A 16,957-nucleotide genomic window follows, 5' to 3' on the forward strand; every position below is an offset into this window, starting at 1 on the left:
GTCTTTCAACAAAAGCTTTTTGGCGAATCCGGCACTGTACTCCTTCATGTTGTGGAAGCTGTCCTCAGTAAAATGCGCAGCACACAATAGCAAATTGGGGTTATAATGCTCAGGAACAGAGTTTCCTGACATCATTCGCTTTCGGAAGCCCAAACATAGGGCTGGACGATATGGCCAAAATTGATATCACGATATATTTCTTAATTTTGCTCCGTCTTTCAACAAAAGCTTTTTGGCGCAGGCACTGTACTCCCTCATGTTGTGGAAGCTGTCCTCAGTAAAATGCGCAGCACACAATAGCAAATTGGGGTTATAATGCTCAGGAACAGAGTTAAAAAATAAATTGCAACCACTGTTTCCTGACATCATCCGCTTTCGGAAGCCCAACAAAGACGTTTGGGCACGGAGGTGAAAAAAAAACTGCGTTTCAGGCGGTCGCACACCAGACGAGAAGCGCAGCGTCACGTCGCGCCACGTCTTTAAAATTCAAATACATTATTTTCTATGAGTGTAGGCACACCGGCGGCGCCGCGCGGCTTCTGTCCGCGGCGCCCAGCTACGTCGTGTTGTACTTGTAAGAATTGTTCTAGACATGCCGAAAATTTGAAGCTACAGCACTGCAGCTCTTCTTCTTGGTTTTCTCTGATGCACTAACTCTGCAGCAGCACTTCTTCTTCGTCGTCTCGTCTGATGCGCTCACTCAACCAAGCGTTCTAACCACAACCTCGCCCCTCCCCACCCCCCAACCATTCCAATTTCTGTAGGTGGGAATTCTTTGTAATGATATTCCAATGAGCCGCTTTGTGATATCATAAAGCCCGGAAAACAAACGCTGTAGTCTAAACGAGCCGTTTGCTGTAGTTCTTGAAAAGGTCATTTTTAAAAACGAAATATCTCCCTTTGGAGACTTTGAGATTTGTAACTTTCTAGATCTTTTTTATGCCCAAACATACACACTACACACTGACTAAAATTTAAAAAAGTTAAAAAGCATAATAGGACCCCTTTAATGTATCTTACTATGAGCCATAAAAGCCTGATGTATCAAACATGATGCAAAACAAATACACAACATAGGCTATTTTTCTTTTCTATTTTGTCTAAACATTGAATAAACAGTTCCATTTCAAAAAAAGTGAGATTCTTCTGACAGTTATTTCCCATGTCAGGGTTAATGACAGGCTGACCCATGATGCTGGTAGGAGATACAAGTGACTCTCAGACTAATTTGTTGTTGTGTAGACTAGGATATAATCATGACTCTCACACCAAACTATCATTCTGGAGTGTGACAGCTACAAACACGGCTGTCTGTGGATGCAGCAGCAAACCGATGATTACAAAGTCATAAAAGCAGGTTAAGTTCCTGACTTATGTCACCCTAAGCTGAACAACTCCAGCATTAACATCAGCAGCACTAATCTTCACCAACCAGCTTGTTTAGAATAAATTACAGTTCGGTACATGTCAACAGCCCATTAATGAACTCCTAACATACAGATCTCCCTGTGCTCTGGTGTTCATAATAACACAATACGTGATAGTGTAACAGAGTAGTTAGTGCTTCAGTGTTGTGAATCAGTGGCAGGTGAGCTGCTAACCGGCTAGCTGAGCTAGCAACTCTTCAACAAACTGCCCGAACCAACAAACCGCTTAACCAAAGCTTAACCCTCGACACGAAACACACAAGACAGTCGGCAAACTGTTTTCTTCATACGAAACATTAGTTTAAGCCATTTAATCTCGCTAGTCGCCGGTTAGCAGCTGATTTAGCCGGATGCTACGTTATGAAGTCAAAGTCAAACAGTCAGTTAGCTCGTTAGCTGGCTAACAACAACATCTTCAGCCGTCGTTTTAAGAATGATCACTATTATTGTTATAACATCCTCAGGCCGGTCGTCATCCTCACAGCGTCTCCGTTCAGATGGATAGGTAAAGGTGCATCGACTCACCTGTTCAGCGGCGGGTCAGATGAGCTGCTCGTATCCACAGATGATCAGAGAGATTCGGAGATTTACACGACCGGGAAAATAAAATAGTATATTCCCCAAGATATGGATGGATGCCACTGGAACTCTTCACCTGTCTGTCTGTCTATCTGTGTGTGTGTCTCGGTCCTGACCGCCTGTTCGCCGGGTTCAGGCAGCCGTCAGCCGCTGATCTGCGCTGGGCGGGTCACAGTCTGACACGAGCGCTCATTAATTATTCACAACATAAACAATCAGTCTGGGCGGAGCATTCACAACACCGCCCAATTACGTGTGTGTGTGTGTGTGTGTGTGTGTACTGGTTTATATACCCTGGTGGGGACTTAAACCTGAATACACACAGACTCATGGGGACTCGTGTCACGGTGGGGACCTAAATTGTGGTCCCCACGGGTACAAAAGCTTATAAATCATACAGAATGAAGTTTTTTGAAAATCTAAAAATGCAGAAAGTTTCCTGTGAGGGGTAGGTTTAGGGGTAGGGTTGGTGTAGGGCAATAGAATATACGGTCTGTACAGTAGAAAAACCATTACGCCTATGGAGAGTCCCCACAAGGATAGCTGACCAGACGTGTGTGTGTGTGTGTGTGTGTGTGAGTTTGCTGGAAGCGTATAATGTATATATACACATACATACATATATATTATAGTGCTGTAGGGCTGCAACTTAGAGAGATTGTGAAGGTAAAACAAGGACAAATTAAATAAACTAAAATAAATTAAATATAAAAATAAATAAATAGCTATAGAGGGAAAATATATGATTTTTCAAATTAAATCTTGATTTTATGCATTTTTTAACATTATAATTTAAAGTAAAAAAAAATATTTTTACACTTTGTAAGCAATTTGTTGCTTATATTACTATATTAAAAATAATTTATTGAGTTACTTGACTTATTTTTTTACAACTATGCCTTCTTTCAATTTCAAATGTTTTGCTTGTTTTTAAAACATTTATTGTATTTTAACGATAATTTGCGATGGCCAATAACTAACAGACTGGATGACATCAATCAATCAATCTCTTTTTTCACTCTTTTTTTCAGGAGTGTTCACAGTAAAGCTCCAATCCAGAATATCATGTTTCAAAATCAAGCATCAAAACATTAGAATATGCAGGAGTTCCGATGGATAATAGTTTAACACTTCGGTATCCTGGCATAGAAAATTAATATATTTTCTGAACTGAAGATGAGTCCGTTTGTCATCTGCTTCCAATATCAGCCAGATAATAAAAATGCAAAGATTTGCAGATACTTCCACAGTCACACACATATTGTGCATCCCTGTGGCTGCAGACCAGTAAAACCTATCAAGTGAAGGTTTGAATCAGTAACACACAAAAGTCATTGCAAGGATTACACACAGCTCTTTTAAAACAAAGATGTGGCAGTATAACACGAAGGTTCTTCATGGCGCAGCAGAGCTCACAGGAATGCATGGAATGCTCACACAACTCTACAAAGCTGTCGAGCCTGTTGTGCTGTGAAGACAAGGCCTGTTTATCTCACCTGTCTCTCACCCGCTGCCCTCATTAGGTGACTGAGCTCATTCACTGCCTTCAGTCGTTTATAAAAAGAGAAGGTGTAAAGAACACAGTGCTTATTTGTTTGTGACATCAGTCCTGCACGTGTGCACATACATCTAAATATGTATCAGTGACCGGCTGGTGAGGCACATTTGATCGATCGGTCACAATGCCCTGGTGTTGACCTTAAAGGGACAGTTCACCCAAAAATGAAAATGTGATGTTTATCTGCTTACCCCCAGGGCATCCAAGATGTAGGTGACTTTGTTTCTTCAGTAGAACACAAACGGAGATTTTTAACTCCAGCCGTTGCAGTCTATCAGTCGTATAATGCATGGCAATGTTAACAAAACAAAAAAAAAAAACGGCTTCCGGTGCGTGAGGTGTGTACGCGCTCTGGCGTAGTTTACGCAAGCGCCGGAAGTGATCTCTCGCGCGTATACGTCACTCATTGTTTACACAGTGCACAGTCATTGTAGGTACGACGGCTAATCAAAATGGTACTTACTTGCGCTTATCCGGATTGTTCAAACCGACTTAAAACTAAAAGATTACGTTCTCTCGCGCGAACTCATTCGGGAGTGGTGACTTTCCACGTATTCCCAACTTCTGAGCCTGCTCACCTGAAGTTATGGTTGATTGCTCTTCGGCTGGATATCAACACACCCATTAACGTAAACTACGCCAGAGCACGTACACTTAAAAATCTCCGTTTGTGTTCTACTGAAGAAACAAAGTCACCTACATCTTGGATGCCCTGGGGGTAAGCAGATGAACATCAAATTTTCATTTTTGGGTGAACTATCCCTTTAAAACACCAAACCATCAACATCCGATGTTGACAGACTGAAGGACTGTAGGGAGGGACACTGTTTACTGACTGGAATATATGACATAGGCATCAATTGAGTCATTGTGTGTGTGTGTGTGTGTGTGTGTGTGTGTGACGTTGTTATTATGTTATCTGTAGGTTAAAAGGTTATATAAAAACAATTTCCTTGAACATATTTGTGAAAATATTGGCTGATTGTACTTAGTGAAAGTGTTCATGCAAGTATTAAACACGTGCTTTCCTTTCAGTTTTCTGGGCAGGTTCCTAAAATGTTTGTAATCTATTCTATAAATGTCTGGTCGTGAAATTTGAATCTGTTGACGTAACGCCTATTTTGACGAGGTGTGCTGTGTATTTGTGATGAAGGCCTGACACCCGGTGGTCGATTAGTGCATTACAGCATACTAACGTAAGTTACGCAGGATGCAGTTTGAAGTATGTTATATCCTTAGGACATTTTGCGACAATACTTTCACTACTGCCTTGGTCATATTAGCACTTTTATTATTAAATAAATATATGAAATATTATTAAATCTGCAACATAAACAGAACATGTAGGCCTATTTTTTTTTTTAAATTATAGGTTATTTTTCCACACAAATCTCCTTGGCAAAAACCCTTGTAACTCTACATACTACATACCTACTTTACATGCAAATCAGACATACTTGTCTTATGTAAAACTTAAAGCTGCCACACAGACAATTTGTGATCCAGCACTTTGTTGCTATTGAAAACACTCTCATGGGTTCCTCTGTTTAGCGCAATGTAACTTTAACCTTTTGTTGTTGTTGATTTATAATTTTCATTGTTATGCATTGCAAAACAAGTCTGTTCAATGAAATAATACAGGTTGCGGCAATTATAAATCAATCTGCCTGAAAGAAGAAGAAAAAAAAGGTTTTACTGGTTAAGAAAGACATGTTTTTGTAAAGTGTTGATGGTTTTAAAATTAAAATAATTCTAGAAATCAAATCAACTAAACAAGTTTAATAAATAAAATGAATGTATGCACTAATTTGTGTTGTGTTTTTGAGTGTTTCATAAGTTTGCACTATGTTCTGTTTATTCTGATACATAAAATAATTTATATATTTAATACATTTACTGTCAATGAAATTTTAAAAATATTGAAAAAATGAAAGGAGAATTCTGAAAGGAGATCTCACAATAATGTAATAATATAATAATAAATGTATTCGAATAATATTCTTTCATAAGGATTTGATTAATATTTTGTAAATATGATTTCATTATAAATATGGCGATTATCTCTCATTTGGACTCCCAACTTAATAAATAACATTAACAATCTGAATCTGGAAAAGTCAACCATCTGTTTATTATCATGCCAATTTTTGTGCCTTTAACCCCAACAGCGTTTTACCACCAATACTATACTTTTACGTATTCTTCAGTAAAAGCATTAAAGATAAAAATATATTTGGTTATTTTATAGATTCTAAAAAATCAAAAATCAGCCAAATGTCCACATGAACAGTGAATCTAATTTAGAGAATTAGCACCTTTTACTCCAGTGCGCCTTTAGTCCTGTTGTATGTATGAATTCGTTAAGCCCCATATACATTTTGAAGTGACGTGACATGTGGCCAAGTATGGTGACCCATACTCGGAATTAGTGCTCTGCATTTATCCCATCCAAAGTGCACACACACAGCAGTGAACACACACACACCGTGAACACACACCCGGAGCAGTGGGCAGCCATTTATGCTGCGGCGCCCGGGGAGCAGTTGGGGGTTCGGTGCCTTGCTCAAGGGCACCTCAGTCGTGGTATTGAAGGTGGGAGAGAGCGCTGTACATTCACTCCCCCCACCTACAATCCCTGCCGGTACGAGACTCGAACCCACAACCTTTGTGTTACGAGTCCGACTCTCTGACTGTTAAAGGACAGTACTGTGTCGGCGCCCATAGCCTTGTGGTTAGTGCGTCGACATATAGCGCAACTGTGCTCACGGTGACCCGAGTTCGAATCCCGCCTCGGGGTCCTTTGCCGATCCTGCTCCCTTCTCTCCTCCCAGTGCTTTCCTGTCAGCTCTCTACTGTCCTCTCACAAAAAAGGCCATAAATATAACTTAAAAAAAAGGACAGTACTGTATGTATCCATGTACTTATGTGCTGTTCTTCCAAAAAACAACTACATCTGTCAAATTTCATTCATACATTTGTATTGTATTTTACAAATGTTTTAAGCGTCTATCTCTGCATCACTGCATTCTGTTTTCAGTCTGCAATTACAGTGAAAGGATTCTTTGTGACTGTTTTACTGTAGCATACAAAGACAAACTCGACATTTTTTGGATTGTTTTTTAATTTTTTGTCTTTATTTTTCAAACAACATAACTGCTTTCTAGCCCATGTTCAAAATGAAAAATGGGTTTGCTTCAAGTAAATACAAAGTTTCAAAAGGCAAACAAATAAGACAGTCTTTGGGCCTGACATGTTCACAGATGCCTTTTCATTGTGCTGATGTACAGTGCCATGCAGAATAATAATAGCTCATTGAAAGCGCTTTACACCTCATTTAATGTGACATCTCAATGCTTTTTTGATCAAACATTAGGTTATTTTATTGTGATGCTAGCCGTGGGTTCAGTGGATCTTTCTGCAGTCATTTCTGTCCTTCTTACAGCTTTTCTCCATCATCTTCAAGTAAGCCAGCATGCTACTGCTAATCTTTGACTGTCGTCTTAAAGGGGTCATAGGATGCCCATTTTCCACAAGTTGATATGATTCTTTAATGAAAAGTCTGTAACATAACTATTGTGGGAGGGGCCTGTCTGTGTGACGTCACACAGACAGGCATCTGAGATCGGCTCGATTAAAAAAAAGCACTGGGTGTATTTTTATCATTATAGGGTGGTTGTGTACACACACTGCCAACACACATTTCAGTTCAAACAACTTGTAAAAGTGCATGTAGCATCTTATGACCCCTTTAAAGCCGACCGCTTCCACAGTATATGCAGATTCATCTCAAGGCACTGCACTTCATCCCAATTTTATACTGAACAAATCAACCGTAAACCTTCCACAGTGATAGAAGTAAAACAACTCAGACCTTCGTGAGAACAGCTACTGAAGCCTATGCTGCAAACACCACAGTCTCAGTGGGAATGAGGGAATATACAGGTAATGGGTCTGAAAGCTAGATAAAGGCATTTATATGCATATCGTTTTTTTCTGGAATTTGAGTCCTTTACACAACATTCAGAAAGATAACCCAAGATATCCCAAAGCACTCCTGTCAACTGACAAAACCATGCCGTGTGAACTTCATGGCCATGTCCGAAAACGTGTTTCGATTTGGCAGGCGAAATGTTGCTTCTCCCTTTCCAGCTATTCCATGCTAAAGAAATGAGGTCAGATGTTTTGGACAGGGTCATGTTCGATTGGTTTGAGAGCAGAAAACAGGACAGACAAATGATTGAGTGAGTAATGCAGAGAGCTGCTGGATATATGTAGCAAATCACAATTTGTACAGCAATCACACTTAAAGTAACTAAATACTTGGCTTTATTTATTTATTTAGCATTTTTAGTTTAGTTTATTTGGTGTGAAGGAGTTGATGACATTTATTTACTGTACTTCTCATTCCAAAACAACTCCATTTCATTCCACATTAAATTCTCTCATCTTCTACTCCTACTGCATTATATTACATTTGTACAGGTATATTAACCTTTAATGGCCAAAAATAAAATAAATAAATAAAATGCAAATGTGAAAATAATGTGGAACATGTTGCAATTACAGTTGAAAAAAAAAAAAAAGACTACCGATGCCACGCTACTGCTGTAGTTTAGTTTCTGAAGTCACGCTACTGTCAGTCAGTTATCACACACTCTGTTTGAGCGTCACCTGTGAGGCAGGGATGTTCGGTGTGGTCTTACACTCAGCCAAACCCAGACTGTCTGTGCCGTGACTCTCCAGACACAAGCCACCCTGCTTCAGGAGACTGTACACCGCTTCCTGCTCTGGGATTCTGAAAAACACAAGCAATGAAGACAAAACACGTTCAGAATGGACTTGAGAGCGTTGAATATAAAGTCCAGAGGTGCGTCCCAAATCGCGTACTTATGCACTATTCTGAGACGTTTTGTAGTATAAATAGTGTGAGTAGTGTGTTCACACTGAACATTCCAAAAAGAAAAAGTGCACTTTAAATACCCGGATGATGCATTTAAATAACCGAAAAAACAAAGTGTGGAATGTTGAACACTTCATGCACTCAACTGTCGCAACAGCTTTAATTACGTAGCGAAGGGGGAGGGGCTATCAGACTCCGTTTATGAATGACAAAATAACCTTATATAAATCATACACTACATGGTTGAGTACATAGTGCATAAGTACATAGTGTATAAGTGCATAGTGTATAGTGCGTCATTTGGGACGCAGCTCAGGTTTGTCTGGCAGTCCATCAGAGCCCAGACACAGTCCAGTGAACGTGACTCACTTGAGTTCAGGATACACATTCTCAAGATACCAGCGGAAAGAGTTACAGTTCAATTTCCGTCTTAATGCAAGCCGATCTGCAATACTGTACAGAGAGACAGAGAGAGGTAAAGGAATAGTTCACCCAAAAATGAAAGAAAGAGACGTTTAGTAGAGTGTTCATTGAGTTTTTTCCATATAATGACAGCAGACAGTGACCAGAGGTCGTCGAGCTCCAAAAACCATAGAAGTAGTGCATAGGCCATACATTTTGTGCACCGTATTGATCATGAAATATTGTATGAGAACATATATAGGCCTACATTTAAGATAGATGTATTTGAATTGCATATAAAATGTCCATCCATTTGGAATACACAGTTTTAACATTAACAAAATAATAAACATGATTCAAACAATAGAATATGTGATGCATATTTTTCAGTCATGAATGAATGATTTCTGCACTCCAAAAATCAAGGCATAGTTTATTATCAATTATTGCATCTATTTGGTTTCGTTTAAATAATCATATGTTCAAAATGCATTTATTCAAATCACTTAGAATCTGCATAAATATGTTCAACCAGAAAACACGGTTTAAATATGACTAGCTGTGGACCAAGCAATATTCATTTAGACTGAAACAAAGTGGATTTATTGATGATAATCATAATAACCCTGGTTATTGTGTATTTAAAACACATTTAGTTTATTAGTACTATCATAGAAATCTGACCTGCTTTATTGATTTATTACTGACTTATTGATTTATTATCAGTTTAAAACCGTGTAATCTAAATATATGGACATTTTATATGCAATTCAAATACACAAATCTTAAATTTAGGCCTAAATAATGTTTTGAGTAAATATCTTGTTATTTGCTGTTTGATTTCAAACCTAGCCTGATGCTTCTTGACAAGCCGAATATATTGAATATATACTTGAAGTACTTTTATGAAGTTTGATAGTCTGTTTCAGTGTATGCAGCTGCGTGAACATTCTTCTAAACATCTCCTTTTGTGCTCCATTGAAGAAAGAAAGTGATGTACTGTAGGTCTGGACTGACACGAGGGCCAGTAAACAACACACATTTTATTTTAGATGTAACTATTTCCTTAGAATTAGAGGTAAACTTAGTCAATCTTGAAAAAAAGGCATTCCACCAAGTCACTATAACCAGATCTACACAAGGTTTTAGAGACGTCTGACCTCCCGAAGGCCTTGCCCTGTGCTGATGGTCTTGCGGTGTAGTAATACTGTTTATACTCATCCATCCAGACCTCAGCAGCTCTCCGCGTGTTCCTACAACACACACAGAAAACATAACAGCCATTCATTCGTACACTGCAATGCAAAACATATGATTACAAGCTACATAAAGGCCAATCTACTTGATGTAGGTGAGTGCGTTGCCCTCTGGGAAGTCATAAGGATGGCGTTTCCTGAAGACGTGGCCCACGCGACTGCAGGGCAGGATCTCAAGACTGCCGCCACACATCCACACTCTGAACGACAGCTCTACCGCATCACAACGGAGGAGAACGAGAGAGAAATAGAAAGAACTGCATTTATGCATGGAAGTAAACACAGAGACATTAAAAATATTGTTACAATTGCCCTGAAATAGGAAAAACACTGCGATGAAAAAAACTACAGAGGCTTCCCAATAGATATTTTTTTCCTAAGCAGCCACAACTGCAAGAAACAGGACATTTTGTTGTTTCTGTGGCATCACACACACTGAAATTTAATTTGTCCAAAATTCCTCTCCTTGTAGCTGCAGGTTGAGGATCACATACATTCTGATGGACCAGTGTTTCCACTATGTGTTTGATCACCTTGGCATTAAAGGCAGGGTATGTGATTTTTCAAAAACACTTTAGAAAACTGATTCGGGCCGAATAGCAAAACAAACTTGTAGCCAATCAGCTATAAGGGGCGTGTCTACTCGTGATGTGGAGGAGAGAGCTTTCAGTGCATGGGACGGACATTAGCAGAGCCGAGCGACAGAAAGATAGAGATGGCGGATAAAAGACAAAAGAGGAAAACGTCTGCGGAACGATAAGGCAAGAAGTATGACCCGTGTAAATATCGGATCAGCTTTCCAGCGCTGGAGAGAACTCAAGGAGCGGAGGCCTGCGATCGGACGCCGAGGTTGCTTTGTTTCTTCTCAATAGGTGAGTAACACCGTGTCTACAACAGCTAAAGTCTGCCTACACTGGACGCGATCAAACGACCGTTGAAAACCATTTGAAATGTGTGTCAGCACGTCATAAATAGAACCCGGCAGCAGTTTTCTGTCGGGGATTTGTTGCGCCGCGCCGCTCACGTCCGTAGACACGGTGTAACATTGGTTTTGCTTTGTTTCACAGAACTAATCATTGCCTGGGTTGCGTACGTATATGTGGGGCGGAGCTATCAAAATAGGGGCAAGACCCTTTTGGGGTAGGGGCGTGTTTGAGGGAGTGCCATGGTCTCACAATGGTCTCTTCTGACCAACATAATCAGTCTCGCAATATTTTTTTCCTCTTTTGGAAAATCACACTATTGTGGATTCTTCTTTTTTTTTTTTTTTTGCTATTGGAGCAAGTTAGAATGCAAAAATGACATTTGTTGTGTCATGTCGTAGTTTTACTTTCATCGTGGGCAGACAAATTGCTTGTGGAAAACTGAGCCTGATTAAGACATATGGGACACAGCGATAGCAACAAAAATATACAAAAAATGTAGAAAAGTATAATACTAAAGCAATTTCCAACAAGACTCTGATTTAACCAGTAGAGGGCTATAAACACAGCTTAATGCGCACACACACACACACACACACACACAGTTTAATTTTAGTGAAATCTACTTATAGTTTTTAATATATGCCTAATATAATTCATATTTTCCCTTACGAAAAAGAAGCTTATTCAAGTGTGCTATTAATATACTTCTTTCAAACAAAAAAATAGGAAAGTATACTTTTAGTCTACTTTTTATGTACTTCTCAGAAATGGGCTTTATGTACTTCTCAGAAATATACTTAAAATGACATTTAAGTATACTTGACTTATAGCCTACTTAGAAAAAGTCTAAATATATTTGAGCTATACTTGTGTTCCTAGAATCCGTGTTTTCATTGTTATACGGTAGGGGGCGCTAGTACACATCTTCTGTACAGAATTTCCAAAAAACACAAGTGAAGAAGAAACCGAAACAACAGATGCTTCCACATGTATTCTAACACGATCATCAGACATAAAACAGCATCAAAACTGTGTAAAGCTGATGTAATGTCGACCAATGAAGAGGTAATAATAACAGTCAAGCTTTGGGTGTTGATCGACTTTATCTACGTTTTGATTATCATTCTGAATCCAATTCATAGTCTTTTTTTCAGCTTTTTGTTCAAAATGTTGTTTATTTCTTTATTTTTTATTTATGAAACTTATCCACATTCAAGTGTTTAAAAAAAGAATGCATGAAGCTAGAATAAAATGTTTTTGTTTACAAGCAGATACCCTGTTCTTTTGATGTTTTGTATGTTCAGATATTCATGTAACAAAATATATACAAATTAATACCTAAATAGGGACATAGTAGTATACTTAAAGTATGATGTAAAGTTCACTTAAAGAAAACTTACGAGTATACTTGCAGTATAAAACTACTAAACTAGTAGTTTACTGAGACTATACTTCAAAGTGTACTAAAAATGCTACTACAAGTATTTAATTAGTAAACTATCAGTATACCTATAAGTTCACTTTTAGTATAGTTGCAGTACAAACTAAACATTTTGATGTAAACTAGTTGTGTACTCAAAGTTTACTACTGTTATACTTAAAGTATACTTAAAAGTATACTTTTATATACTAGAAAGTGGGCCAATTTAGTCCCAAGGAGTATTGAAATAGTACACTTACAAGTATACTACTAGTACACTGATATTTGTATACTTGCTACATAAAATATACTTAAAAATATACTTGAACTTTACTTAAGTATACTTAATAAAATAAACTTGAAGTATACTACTTTTTGGTAAGGGTTGTTAAATATAACTTTAATAGTAATTAATATTAATATTTAATTAATGTTTATTAAATATATTTTTGTAATATTTTGTTTTCATTTCAATTAAATTTAATTAAACTTTAAAGTAATTTTGTAATGTGTTTTTATCATGTTTATTATTTTCTAAATGTTTTATATCGTTTTGTATACATTTTTATTAAAATTTTAGTTTTAGATTTGTTTTGTTAAACTAAAAAATGAAACTAATAAAAATGAGAAATGTTGCTACTAGCTAAATAGAATAAGTTAAACGTTTTATTTTGTTTTGTTTTAGTTAACATTTACTTTATTTCAAATAACAAAAATGTTTTTTTTTTAATAGTTTTAGCTTTAGTTTTAGGTGACTATATTAACCCTGAGGTTTGTTTGATTATATTAGTAAGGATACTTAAACCACACACTTTTCTTTATCAGCTCTAGCAGTGCTATATGATCTCTGACGCTCGTCTTGCTAAACTGTTCACTGGATGTTTGACACTTGAACACATTCACAGCAGAGGAGTAAAAACATACATCTGAACATCACTTACCAAAGTTCTCACCACCCCAGATGTCCATGTGAGTGTCATACTGGCCCAGGTGATTAAACCAGCCTTTATCCATGACAAAGATTCCTCCAGCAATCACAGGAGTCCTGCAACAACAGCGGTTGGTATGGACATGTTATTATGGGGTCCAAACATCTGAGACCACTACAGGAATAAAATGCTTCTAGTTTCCTAAAAGCTTCTGGTTGTTTGACTTTGTAGGTCTTTTGTTACAAAATTGCTTCCAACTGACTAGGGACCTGGAATTTGAAATGTGTTGTTAAGTCTTTGTGTTCAAGATTCTAAAACTTGAAATAGGTTTAAATAAGATTCTAGATTTTTAATCTGCATCAGACTTTCTTAATGAAGAGAGAGAGAGAGAGAGAGAGAGAGAGCGAGACCTGATTGGTTGTGTTGGGTCATTTCTAGCCATTTTCTGTTCTATAGGAATCTGCTCCCATTTGAAGTGTAAACTCCAGTCGAAACCTGACATCAGAGGGGAAAAAGTGAGGCAGTTATTTCTGGAATCAACACATGCAGTAATTTTAAATCGGTCAACTGATTTTTTGATGGCCGATACCATACATATGATGTAATTTAAACAATGTGCAAAACAACTGCTGCGATGAAATGTAATTTATTTTACATACTAAACTGAAATAATTAACTGTAAAAAAAATTAACCTGAAAAATAAAAGTAATATTAATTTAGTGACTTCTTGATTCTGTAATCCTGTTATAGTATTTTTCATAGTATAAAATGCTTTCCTGTAGTTCAAGCAGTAATGCCTGGCAAATGCATAAATGTAAACTATAGTATTTTTCACAAATAAAGAAATAGTTAAAAAGAGAGAGAGAGAGAGAGAGAGCGAGACCTGATTGGTTGTGTTGGGTCATTTCTAGCCATTTTCTGTTCTATAGGAATCTGCTCCCATTTGAAGTGTAAACTCCAGTCGAAACCTGACATCAGAGGGGAAAAAGTGAGGCAGTTATTTCTGGAATCAACACATGCAGTAATTTTAAATCGGTCAACTGATTTTTTGATGGCCGATACCATACATATGATGTAATTTAAACAATGTGCAAAACAACTGCTGCGATGAAATGTAATTTATTTTACATACTAAACTGAAATAATTAACTGTAAAAAAAATTAACCTGAAAAATAAAAGTAATATTAATTTAGTGACTTCTTGATTCTGTAATCCTGTTATAGTATTTTTCATAGTATAAAATGCTTTCCTGTAGTTCAAGCAGTAATGCCTGGCAAATGCATAAATGTAAACTATAGTATTTTTCACAAATAAAGAAATAGTTAAAAACCTGAATAAAAGCTGCACACTGGGAAACATATTTTCTCAAAGACCAAATAATGCTGATTTGACATATGAGATGAATATGACATGGCAGCAAACTGGATATAGTACACTAGGGATGGGCGTATCGATCCAAAGTATCAATGTATCGATACTGACGCGAGTATTGAAAGTATCAATACTCAAACAAAAAATATCGATACTAAGGTGTGTTTTATTTACCAGTGATTTTGTTTATTTAACAAAAAAATGATAATGCCTACAATATGCATTGAATTGGACGAATAACCTATGTTAGCGAGTAATTGTATAGGATAGAACTATGTTCCTGTTCATCTGAACACGCAAATGTTGCAAGACAGAACTAATCAATCACTTCTGACAGTGCATTCAAACAGCTGCTTTTCCCAAAAGTATCATAAGAAACCATTGATGCTTTTGGGAAGGGCAGCCCTGAACAATGCTTATCAGGGGACAGAAGGACAGAGTTATTTCACAATAAACAAACTGAAATTGTAGCCTACATAGTTTGTGCAATTACAGATTAAACGGGTTAAAATGCGTTTTAAACATAAAGTTAAGTGCTTATCATTACCCATTTTCCTCTTAGTAATTTAATAATTTAATGCATTTCATAATTTAAAAGTTTAGTTCAGAAGTATCGAATCGGTATCGATATTGACGATACTGCCTTGAAAAATATCGGTATCGTATCGAAAACAAAATAAGTGGTATCGCCCATCCCTATAGTACACCAACATTTGAAATCTGCGCTCAGGTGCTGGTGTTTTTTCCGCTGTCAAAATAAAAGTACCACCACTGTCAAAATAAAAGATGCTTCCGACACTCATCAGCCAAGCAAAAAAAGCCAAATATCAGCTGGTATATCAGACTTTATAAATGAACCAGATTATCCTTCAAAGCTCAGGTGAACAATCAACTGTGGTTAAATGATGTCACTTGGGATCTTATGTGAGTTTGTCGGTGTGCCGAGCATAAGTGGCTTAAAGATAAGTTACAAGTATTTTATGATAACCTCTGAGAATCTCTATGACAATATCAAGATGATGTTAAAGCAGCTAGATCTTATTTCTAGCAAATTATATCGCATAATGTAAATAACCCGAAGGTTTTGTTTGCAACCATAGATAAGGTACTGAGTCTGTCTATTAATATTTTCTCTACTCCGACTAAAGACTTGTGTGAGTTTTTAAAAATATTTAATTGATAAGGTTGATTTTATATGCTTGAAAATTTTACCAGTAGGCAATGTTGTAATCGATGCAATGAATCCTTCTTATTGTTTGAGTAAAACAATTGTTTGAGTATCATTATGCATTTAAAGCCGACTACCTCATTTTATGATGTTCCTCCTTCACGATTTTTTAAGGAGGTTGTAGACATTATTGGTCCTTTTATTCTATCGATTATTAATAGTAGTTTATTTTATGGCACTGTACCATCAGAGATTAAGCATGCAATCATTGAACCTGTTTTAAAGAAAACGAACTTGAATTCACAGGATTTAAAAAATTTCAGACCCATTTCTAAATTTTTATGAATAACATCTTGGAGAAGGTTGTCCATTTTCAACTTGTTGATTTCTTGACTGAAAATGGTATAATGGATACTTTTCAGTCTGGATTTAGAACTAAACATAGTACTGAATCATCATTATTAAAAGTTAAAAATGATATTTTGCTAAATATTGACTTCGGGAAATGGGTTGCCTTAATGCTGTTAGATTTGAGCACAGCCTTCGATACAATAGATCAGTGATGGGCAAACTTGGCCCTTCCAGGCCACTTTCCTCAATCATTGAACCTGTTTTAAAGAAAACGAACTTGAATTCACAGGATTTTAAAAATTTCAGACCCATTTCTAAATTGCTTTTTATGAATAACATCTTGGAGAAGGTTGTCCATTTTCAACTTGTTGATTTCTTGACTGAAAATGGTATAATGGATACTTTTCAGTCTGGATTTAGAACTAAACATAGTACTGAATCATCATTATTAAAAGTTAAAAATGATATTTTGCTAAATATTGACTTCGGGAAATGGGTTGCCTTAATGCTGTTAGATTTGAGCACAGCCTTCGATACAATAGATCAGTGATGGGCAAACTTGGCCCTTCCAGGCCACTTTCCTGCAGAGATTTGATCCAACCCTGATAAAACTCACCTGCCTGTAGCCTTCTAGTAGTCTTGAAGACAATGATTAGCTGGTTCAGGTG

The 16,957-nt window shown here is 37.0% G+C and overlaps 2 protein-coding genes across 2 annotated transcripts in view; both read right to left on the reverse strand.

Annotated features, from left to right (window-relative positions):
- LOC107758710 (protein numb homolog) overlaps positions 1–2,192 on the reverse strand; it is an 81,854-nt gene extending 79,662 nt beyond the window's left edge. The window contains exon 1 of the mRNA XM_016576510.1: positions 1,953–2,192. The gene's annotated coding sequence lies outside the window, so the exon portion shown is untranslated. The remainder of the gene's footprint in view (positions 1–1,952) is intronic.
- Positions 1–16,957, reverse strand: part of LOC107758711 (polypeptide N-acetylgalactosaminyltransferase 16-like) — a 71,060-nt gene that overhangs the window by 11,071 nt on the left and 43,032 nt on the right. Inside the window, exons 8-13 of the mRNA XM_016576511.1 lie at positions 14,282–14,366; positions 13,410–13,513; positions 10,209–10,335; positions 10,027–10,119; positions 8,834–8,917; positions 8,236–8,359 (exon numbers count right to left, since the gene is read on the reverse strand). Coding sequence (XP_016431997.1) covers positions 8,236–8,359; positions 8,834–8,917; positions 10,027–10,119; positions 10,209–10,335; positions 13,410–13,513; positions 14,282–14,366 — 617 coding nt within the window. The remainder of the gene's footprint in view (positions 1–8,235; positions 8,360–8,833; positions 8,918–10,026; positions 10,120–10,208; positions 10,336–13,409; positions 13,514–14,281; positions 14,367–16,957) is intronic.

Source organism: Sinocyclocheilus rhinocerous, unplaced genomic scaffold, assembly GCF_001515625.1.
Source record: "Sinocyclocheilus rhinocerous isolate Xijiao unplaced genomic scaffold, SAMN03320098_v1.1 scaffold2882, whole genome shotgun sequence".
In the NCBI taxonomy this organism is placed as follows: Eukaryota; Metazoa; Chordata; class Actinopteri; order Cypriniformes; family Cyprinidae; genus Sinocyclocheilus; species Sinocyclocheilus rhinocerous.